This window comes from Ahaetulla prasina, chromosome 6 (assembly GCF_028640845.1).
Source record: "Ahaetulla prasina isolate Xishuangbanna chromosome 6, ASM2864084v1, whole genome shotgun sequence".
Lineage (NCBI taxonomy): Eukaryota > Metazoa > Chordata > Lepidosauria > Squamata > Colubridae > Ahaetulla > Ahaetulla prasina.
Window position 1 is genome coordinate 43,557,179 of NC_080544.1, and position 10,731 is coordinate 43,567,909.

The 10,731-nt window shown below is 38.7% G+C and overlaps 1 protein-coding gene across 2 annotated transcripts; it reads right to left on the reverse strand.

The window, feature by feature from the left end:
* Positions 1–235: 235 nt before the first annotated feature.
* Positions 236–10,609, reverse strand: BCCIP (BRCA2 and CDKN1A interacting protein). Of its 2 annotated transcripts, XM_058188322.1 has the most exons (7): positions 10,424–10,607; positions 6,956–7,030; positions 6,005–6,085; positions 4,211–4,297; positions 2,479–2,666; positions 1,870–2,041; positions 236–1,266 (listed from the first exon to the last, which is right to left on the reverse strand). In XM_058188322.1, exons 1-7 carry the CDS (start codon positions 10,574–10,576, stop codon positions 1,096–1,098), a joined length of 927 nt encoding a protein of 308 aa, XP_058044305.1. In that variant the 5' UTR covers positions 10,577–10,607; the 3' UTR covers positions 236–1,095. The 2 variants fall into 2 exon arrangements, with proteins under 2 accessions (XP_058044305.1, XP_058044306.1); XM_058188323.1 differs by lacking the exon at positions 4,211–4,297 and having other exon boundaries at positions 10,424–10,609.
* Positions 10,610–10,731: the final 122 nt, after the last annotated feature.

Sequence of the window (10,731 nt, forward strand, 5' to 3'; positions counted from 1 at the left end):
ATATTATATTTCTTTTGGCTTTTGAAATTACATTGCGTTTTACTCTCTTTGCCATATTGTGATCTGCTCAGAATCACTTTGGGTTGTGTGACACCCAAATCAAATAAATTCAGTTAATATTATTTCAGTAATTTGTCTGCTAGTGAAAATAAGACTGTTCTGCAGAAACGTATCAACCATTTCAGAAACAAAAAACAGCAAATGAAGACAGAAAGTATGATGAAGAACTTGAAGCCCCAACTGAATGATGTATTATTTAATAAATTTCATACTGCAAACTCTATTAGATCATGGGTGTCAAACTCACGACCGCTCGTTGTCGTCACGTGACGCATCATGACTTTTTCTCCTTCGCTAAACCGGGGGTGGCCATAGCCAGCATGTAACGCTTCCAGCCTTCAGGCCGCGAGTTTGACACCCCTGGTATAGATAGTTCTTACTTAACAAAGTTAATTGCCACCAAAAATTCCATCATTAAATGATACAGTTATCAAATAATCCACATGACAATGCTTAGTGACAACAATTCCAGCAGTCCCAGTTGCCACCAAAAACAAGAACCTCATGACTATGACTTGCAATTTCCTGCCAAGTTCCCCATTAGCAGAAGCTAGCAGAGGTTGCAAATCACGATCATGGAACTGTGGGGCACCATGACAGCTCTAAGGACTAGGACCTGTTGTAACTAACACTCATTCAGTGTACTTCTGTGTTTGAACATTCTGTAAAAGACCACCTGTATGTTTCTTTTCTATGTATTAGGTATGATGACAGACCAGGTTGTTTTTACAACTTGACACATCAGATTGCTGAATATCATAACTGAACAAATGACAATATAACCAGCACACAAAAGTCAGTAAGAAAAGTATGCAGCAAATATTGACAATTATTTAAAAGTCCCGATTACACAACTTTAAATGACCAACTCACAGCATACAAAGTTGTTGCAAAAATATACCTGACATTTTACAATATGAAGAAACCTTGAAAGAATGCAAACTAGTTTTTTTTTTTAATTGTCCATTTATGACTCAAATGTCAACATCTTACAGGATGACTTCATCCTTCAATACAGTTTGCATACAAAATGGTCTAGACAGAAAGGTATTCTTTGAACTTCTCCATGACGGCATTCATTCTATCAGCAGGGATTACCATCACTGTTCGTAAAGGCTTCATAGGTGTATCTTCAAAAGACCATCTGCCTCCCAAACATGAGTCACTCTCTTCTTCTACTGAATAACTGAATTTCAGCACCGATTGCTATTTAAAAAAAAAAACTACATTGATTTAAATTAATTACATTGATTTAAATTATTTCTCAAGTGGAGAAAACAGTATATAATTAGAGAATACAAAATTAAACACCAAGCAAGACATTTAATGAAAACCAGCTATAACTGAAATTCCTGATCAGAAAGTTTGGAACTGCCTCCACCTAAATCGGGATATGTCATAGCAGTGGAAACAACGTATATTACCATTCCTCTGTCAGCCAAGCATAAGGTTAAACAGTTGTTTCAGATTTGAAACAGTGGAGAATCCAGCTTTAGAGACCAGTTCCAAAACTTTTCTATTCAAGGCAGATGCCTCCTAGCTAGATCTTTAGTAGTAATCCACAGAATAAGGACACAGGAACTGAGGGTAAGCTGTCAAATCATACATGGGTTTATCACTATGGCAGTTATACATGCCAAGCAATTTATTGTCTATATTCAATAGTAATTTCACACTAGAAATAAAAAGCTTAAACCACAAAACTGCAACACTGCCTAAAGTTGCTGGGAATTGGGCAGTGTATAAATGCAATAAGTAAATGTGTGAATCAAAATGCACTTGGGAAATTGAACTAAATAATAATTTCACCTCATAGAAAAATTCTTCTTCGGCATTTGAAAACATTAGCTCCACTTTCTGGCGCGTAGCACTTCCTCTTTTTTTAGCATTCTTCTTAGTAGTGTAAGTCTTGCTAATGAGAAGATAGAAGTAGCATTTGCCACAAGGTTTGTTTGTACGCTGAGCTTCCGCTATTTCTTTCCTAGAAGTAAACGTGTTAATTGCATCAAAAATCAAGGACCAAGCACTTCTGTTATATCCAGCCCTCATCCCACAAACTGTAACCACTACAGTAACATTTAAATGTTTAGAAGAAAATGCAATTGTTTTCATGTATTCTCCAGCTACTGTGCAGCTCTGAAAACTGCATAATTCAATTTGCCTGCAATATATTGCTAAATATTTACGTGCCTTACAAACAATATTTTCACAATTAAGTAAAATAATCTATTCACAGTAAGTTTGAATTAAAGGTCATATTAGACAATAATATTAAAATGCTGGGCTTCATTTCTCCGGCTCTTACATGTATTTTCTCTTTTTTCCCTCCTATTCTAGATATTTCCATTTAAATAAGGTTTCAGAGGTCATCCAAGGATAAAAATTACAGTTCAAAAATGATTTGGGAGAAGCACTTACTGCAGTTGCTGGTGCATAGGCAGAGCAATCTGGGGAGGAACATTAATGAATCTTTCACTTAGTAGGAAGCCCACAGGCTTAGTGGTGTCACTTAAAAGCTTATCCAGCTGCTCAACCACATTCTGCTCACAGTTCTCTTCACACTGACTTAAGACCAGTTCTTTAATTTGCTCAGCACATTCAGTACCCTAGGAATCAAAAGACAGATCTTTTTTGTGGTACAAAATAATTAAGCAAACTACTGGGCTTTTTTTTTTAGACATAGAAAATCACAGCTTTTAATAATTTCAAAGAATTTCTTTTAAAATTATCCATTCAATTCAGAAATGCTTAAACTTTTTGTGTCATTCACCCGTGAAGCCTAGAGATCCCTTCCCAGAAAAATGTATTAAAATAAAATACATATATAGACTGTACTACAGAGGAAACTGATTATACTTAGTTATCAAAATATTAAAAGATACTGAATATGCAATATACTAGTATATGTGAAAACAAAACTGAATGTTTTCTCCATCCTAATTCACAGACTCCCCCCTCCCCAAAATCTATTCATGGATTCACAGAGACTTACTTTCCATTCTAGCTCACAGTCACAAAGCAGCTATATGAATTAAAATCCTAATAAAAATAAACGCTTCCAGCCTAGATTATTAATTCAACGAAAGTAACAAACCAATGCCTAAATTCTATCTTAAATGAAAATATGCCTGAAATAAAAATAACCTCAATATTTGAAAATCGCAGTGAAAAACTTAACGATTTAGTATTATTAACCAGATGGTTAAGACTTTCTGCTGCTACAAATAACTATTTCAAATCGCAAGGATTATTATTATTACAACAGTAGACAGCTTACATGAACTCATGCTTTTTATTACTTTCTAGAGCATCAGGTATCTCAAAAGCAGACTTTTGACACAGTTATAGGGAGACGTGTGTTATGCTTGATAAATAATGGCAATCTAAAGACTTTATCCCATTTTTCTGAATAACTGAAAGAAGCTGTGTCTTCATAAATTTTGGGGCTGTGGTTCTAGTTACAATAATCCTTGCTTACTAACCACTCTTTCAGCCACCAAAGTTATGATGCTGTTGAAATCTAGGATTTAATCTAGGAATCTAGAAACAGCGTTCCTCAGTCAAATAATCTCCATTACGGTCAGTAAGCCTTGTCCTGTGCCTGACCTATAGTTCCCCCCTCCCTTGCGAAGCTCAAAATGAAGAGAAAGGGATTACAAGAGAGTAAGATGTTTGCTTTTCTACACAGCGAAAACAATTATTTTACCAGCAACGTGATTGCATGGGGGGAGGGGAGATCAGGTAAAGAACAGATTGGCCACAGAAATTGTGTCTCCTTCCACCCCCAAGATATTGGAGAAAGGAATTTCAAGAGAGTGGACTGTAGTGGACCCTCAGCTCCCAGACATGGTCTGCCAGTGCAGTCTGATTGCTTTCAATGTTTACAAAACAGTAAGCAGGCACTCAAAATTTCCAAAGGAAGGGGAAACAATTAGGAGGCAAACAGAAACTGAAAGTGTGAAACTGAGTAGTTTCTCTCTTTCCAGCTAGAAAGGGATCCCAGTCACATGATTTTTTGTTTAGTGACCATTTTGCTTAACCCAAATACAATTGCTAAACAAGGACTAGCTGTACAACAACTGTTAAACATTCCAATATTTCATTGCCAAATTAAGCTAATATTGATTTTTATATGCTCTTGATCACTGACCTTCCTTTCTGTTAAATTTAAGAGACTTATAAAGCCAAAAACCTCATCATTATCTTCGTCATCACTTTCCTCTGTGACTTCTGTTTGCTATGAAAATAAAATAAATAATTAAATATAGCTGTTGCTTATTCTGTTATATTTTAAATCAGATTTTTTCCCCAACATGGCCCTCCTCCCTGGACATGCTTCAACTCTCTGAATTTCCTGTCCATGTGGACAATCGAATTTGTAGTCCAACAAATTAAAAAAATAGCTAAGCTTGAAAAGGCTAGCTCTATTTAAGTTAAAATATACAGGCTGATTTTTCAGAGCAATGTAACATAAAAAGACTAATACATTGTAGAGTTATGTTCAGCAGAAAAAGAATGTTTCATTGGAAGAGGCAGCATTAAAGTATTTAATTTCTCAACACCAGCTTAGCTATCTGTGTAATAGGACCTGGGATAAATCAATTCAAAATACTATATCTGTGGAACCAACATTTATGAAGTAACTTTTTTTTGCACTTCCCACTTTCATTGATCTTGTAGCACATACAACAAAGTCCATCTTAATTGAATCAGGCAACTTATCCAAATTAAAACCTTAGAATATTAACCACATTGGCGAACACCTGGGAATCTGTGACTAACCATAGAATTGGAGCAAAAAGGAGAAAATGTATTTATATTGTAAAGTGCTTGGAACCTTGGGAGTAGTGGAGCACATATATTCTTGTTATTAAATAAACAAGATTATTCAGAAACATGCTTATTAAGCACAGTAGAGATACAAAACACATGGATTTGAGTTGTATCATTTCCATGAGAGCACTATCTGCAAATCTAACCTCCTAGTTCATTAGTCATTTCGTTGCCATTGTGACCTTTCTGCATCTCTTCAATTCCACAATACATTCTCACGTTTATGACGACCAAAATTACACAGTTTTATTTTCAATTCCACTGAAACTTTTTTCTTTAACGATAACTACCCGTAATTGTAATGACAGCTGACAGGACTCAAATATATGATTTCTAAGCAATCATTATCAGTTCAAATCTCACAAATATGTTTGTACAATCTTGGTTTTTCAAGCAACTTTGTACTTGCTTATATACTGATCAATATTTAGAACTACAATATTGCAGGAAATGGCACCTTCCTCAATTTGCTGCATTACAGAATGAAGTATGTAAAAGGTGAGCTTGAACAATTCTATCTAGTTCCTGAAATACTGTTCTCAATTATGGGCAGCTTCCTCTTTTTCAGTAGTAACAGTGAATTTACACAACATCAAAACTGTAACCTATTTGCTCTATGATTCTATCTAGCAGATAACTGGCACCCTATGCAAAATGATACTGCTCTGCCTAAAATGTTTCTAGAACAGGGGTCTTCAAATTTGACAAATTTAAGACTTGTGGACTTCAATTCCCAGAATTCCTAAGCCAGCCATAAGGAATTCTGGGAGTTGAAATCTTTACAAGTCCTAAAGTTGCAAGTTTGGAGACCTCTGAAATTGTTGGAACTGTCTTGCTGACCATTAATATTCCAGTAATTCTGTGGGGAATTCAAGTTAATTATGATTATATTGTAGAAATAGCATATAAAAAGAGGTTATGAAGTTAAACGGACCTAGAAACATGAGCATTGTGGAGATGAATCTTCAGCAATGTATGGTTGTCCAAATAAAATTACTCACAGATAAATGCATGATATATGAGCAACAACAATGGGAGGGCAAGGCTAAAATCTTCTTCTAGCCCCCGAAAAATATTATATAAATTAAGAAAATATGAGAAGACACTATACCTTGATAACACTGCCAATGTGATTTTGTTGTATCAATATATCAGTCAGATCACCTGTATTAATAGGAGCCTTTAGAAATAGCTGAGAGAAAAGAAATTTTTATTTAATATAATATAATCTATATGTGAAATCCGATTTGACAGATAAAACTTTAGCACTGGCAGGTAGAACTGTAGCATTCATTTCTAGGAATTAAGACAGTATTTAAATGAACATATAACTTTCTGCATAATATACTTACGATTTAATTTTATAATATCTAACCATTCTGTACTCATTTTCTTCATTGAGATTTAATATTCCAAGCACCTTGGTAAATTTACATGCCCCACAGCTATGCACTTTTTAAATCAAATTGGAATTCATAATTGTAAACTTTGCACTTTTTTCCCTCCCAATAAATTACCACAGAAATAACAAAATAGTATTGCCACGTGATTAAAAATAGCAATAGCACTTAGACTTATATACTGCCCCATAGTGCTTTACACCACTCTGAGCAATTTATAATGTCGGTATTTTGCCCCCATAAACTGGGTCCTCATTTTATCAACCTCAGCAGGATGGAAGGCTGAGTCAACCTCAAGCAGTTGTGGTTCGCACCACTTCAGGAGAACCAGTTGTTAAGTGTCTGAGCAGTTTGGCAAACTGGTTGCTGGAAGAAATCATTAGGGCAGAGAACCAGTTGTTACTTGAACAACTGGTTTTCTGAATCCCACCACTGACCTCAAGCTCTATCAGGGTCATACTCCTGGCTCTGGGCAGAGTAAGCCTACAATGCTGCATTCTAACCACTGCACTACCAGGGCTTCTATGTCTTCAGAATGTGACAAACAAAATATCATTTGTCCACAATGATTTGAGAACAGTTAAAAAATCATTATTTAGTTAAGAATCGTTATTTTAAAACACAAAAGCTAAAATCCAGGGTTACAAGAAAAACATACATACCTGTTGTAGTAACTTTTTTATTCCATTTTTATCACCATCAGTTACTGTATGTGCTTCAAATTCAATGTTTACTTCCTATGAACCAAGAGAAATAAAGATATTAGTATTCCTCTATCAATTTTTAAAATCTAGCCATATTTGCCAGAGATATGTGGTTCCTTATGCACATCTGCTAATTTGTGCTTAGGATATTAATTTCCAAATTCTTTGTTTCAGCTGAAAATAAAACCACTTTAAATCTCTTTTGTCTCTTGGACTGACTTTAAATGGAACCACCATAAATGAAACCGCATTGCCCAATCCACACAAACTGCTCCATGCTTCTGACAATCTACCCTAGTGGCTGATGGGAGATGTAGTCCAATGCATTTAGAAGGAATCAAAATAGAGAAAGGCTCTTCTAGGTTTTTGTGGCAAATATAGCAAGGAAATACATTTCGTTTACATTCCCAGGCCTCTCATTTTGGTTGTTATCATTCACATGGTTGGAGAATGAAATCCAGAAGAGAAAGAAACTTAAGAGAATGGAAAGAGGCAGCAAGAAGTCAATCAAACAGAATAGAGCTGGAAGGGACCTTGGAGGTCTTTTAGTCCAACCCCCTACTCAAGCAGGAGACGCTAAACCATTTCAGACAAGTGATTGTCCAGTCTCTTCTTAAAAATCTCCAGTGATGAAGCACCCACAACTTCTGAAGGCAAGCTGTTTCACTGGTTAATTGTTCCTACTTTTAGGAAGTTTCACTTTAATTCCAGGTTGCTTCTCTCCTTGATTGGTTTCCATCCAGTTTCTTTTCTTGCCTTCTAGTGCTTTGGAAAATAAGTTCACTCCCTGTTCTTTGTGGCAGCCCCTTAAATACTGGAATACTGCTATCATGTCATCCCTAGTCCTTCTTTTTTTTAGACTAGCCAAACCCAAATTCTCCAACTGTTCTTCAAATGTTTTTGTCTCCAGGCCTTTAATCAGTTGTTCTTCTCTGCACTTTCCAGAGTCTCAACATCTTTTTTGTAATGTGGTGAACAAAACTGGATGCAGTATCCAGGTGTGGCCTTAGTAAGGCATCATAAAGAAGTATTAATACTTCATGTGATTTTGAGCCTATGCTTTTGTTTATACAACCCAGGATTGTATTTTTGGGTCGCTGCCGCACACTGCTGGCTCATCTTTAATTGATTGTCCTGTAGGAATTTAGTACCTACCCCCGTCCTAGAAGAATGAAATATTTTAGAAAATATTTAAAAGGCAGAATATATTTCCCTGGATGAGAAATGGAGAAACATGTTTTAAAGACAAAGCAGCTTCCTGATTCCCCCCCCCACCTTTGTCAATAGGTCAGAGGTAGAAACTCATTCTCCCCACCTTTGTTAATGGGCCATCATCATCTGCATCATAATAGAACCCATCTAGCAACTGAAACTCACCACATGGCAAGGCTCAGGCAAGCTTGAGGGACAACCTACAATGTTAGCTAAGACCCCCCACCCCCTGGGAGTCTGACAGCCAATCAGGGTACTCTTCCTGTGCCCCAGAAAGTTCAAAGCTCAGAAAAAGCATAAAACCAGGGAGCACACAGGATCTCAGCCCTTTTCTGTTCAGGAACTCAAGCCATGTGATCCTGGCCACCATTAAACCATCTTTACAAGCAGCCTCCATGTTTCCAGTGTCTTTGTCCCCACTTGGAACTGAACCCAGATGGATATTTCTTCCAACAGTCCACAAGGAGTTCTCACGAATTCATTACAAGTAGTCCTCGACTTATAAGTTTGCTTAGTGACCATTCAAAGTTACAACTGCACTGAAAAAATGACGATCATTTTTCACACTTATAACTATTGCAGCATCCCCATGTCATGTAATTTGCATTCAGCTGCTTGAAAAGTGACTCACATTTATGACAGTTTGTAGTATATTGTGAAAAGCCCCCCATTTAAAAGAATGAAATATTTTGAGGGATATTAAAAAGGCAAGATATTACATTTCCCTAAAGCAGAAACAGAGAAATAAGTTTTTTTAAAGACAGAAAGCAGACTCAGTATAGCTCCCCACCAGCAGATATTTTGTGCCCATTAAGAAAGATTAAGCAGCCTATCTACAAAACAAAAGACCTTCAGCTTCAGGGTGATGGGATTAAGAACAGGACATGATCCTTCAGGATATAATAGGATTAACCCACTACCATTTAGCAGAAGACACAGAGCTTGCTACGTTGCACAATATCCTAAGGGCATTTCAGACATTGCATGAACTCCACAGAGCAGTCCAAATTTCATCTGGGAGCTCAGATAAACAATAAGCCAAAGGTAAACCAAATTAGCTCAGACAAGCACCTAGGATGGCTAACCTTTTCTGGACAGAATGGCCAAAGCATGCACCCAAACCCCCAAAATGCAATGCACCCTGCCCCTCCCACATGCACACAGCCCCCACATGCGCCCCGTGCATGCACATGTGGGGCCTCGCATGCACCCCAACCCCACATGTGTGAGCGGCCCCCCATGTGCACCCCACCCCCAGTACATGCACAGCAGAAACCTGAAGACCAACTGGCCTCTGGCAGGCACACACACATGCATGGTGGAGCTGAGCTGGGCCAACAGCTTACGTGCCCACAGAGTGGGTGCTGCGTGCCATCTCTGTCATGCCTGTCATAGTTTCGCCATCACAGACCTAGGTTTTGCATTTCTTTTTTGCCTATAGAGCCAGCTATGACCCTTACATAACCCTTACATGACACCATAGGAATCTGGCAACAGCCAATAGAATACAAGTTCTTGCACAGGGAGCTCAAGTGCAAAGCCCAAGGGAAGGTATAATTATCCCCCACTCTTAACTCCATGTGGTCAGCTGTCCAAAACCATCCACGTGGTTCTGCTTCATCCTTAAACTTTCTTTCCAATCAGTCTCCATGTTTCCAGTGTCTTTCTCCCAGCTTGGAACTGAACCAGATGGATATTTCTTCCCACAGTCGTGTGTGCGTGAGTGTGAGTGTGAGAGAGAGAGAGATGTGATCACCTTCCGACAAGCAAAGTCAATGGGGTAGACCAGATTCACTTAACACTGTGTTACTAATTTAACAACTGCCCTGATTCACTTAACAAACCTGGCAAGAAAAGTCGGAAAGCGGAGCAAAACTCACATAACCGATTTCCCACCGAGTAACATAAATTTTGGGGCCAATTGCGGCCGTAAGGCGAGGACTCTCTGTAATTCGGAGTGAATGGGAAGCAAGTGGGAAATGAAAGGGATTTCCAGGGCGGGCCATACTGTGGAAATGGCGGGATCTTCTTAGGGAGAATGAAGCCAAGGTCAGCTATCAAGCGGCGTTCTTAGAGCCCCCATCCCCATCCCCGTCTCCGGACACGACGCTGCCGACCACTCTAATCAAGAAGCGGGGAAAGTCTCGTCTGCTTGCAGGCAGAGGTTGGAAGAGAAGCCGCCGGGCTGAGCTGAGCGGGAGAGACTCAACTCACCTCATTGATTTCTTCTTCGTCCTCCTCGCTATCACTCTCCAGCTCCGAATCGGAGTCCTGGTCGCCGCTGCCTTCCTCTTCCTCTTCCTCCTCCTCCTCCAGCCGAGACTTTGAAGGCCCGTCCGCCTTCCTGCGTTTAGCCCCAGTGGCCATGCTTCTTTGTGTTTTTTTTTTTTAATCCTCTTCTTCCTCTACGCGCATGCGCTCGCGAGCCGGAAACGCTGGCGGCGGGGAAGCGAAAGCACAGGGGAGAGCCGGTCTAGGAGAGGAGAGGAGCCGACGAGTCTCGTCGTGGTTCGGAGCCGCTG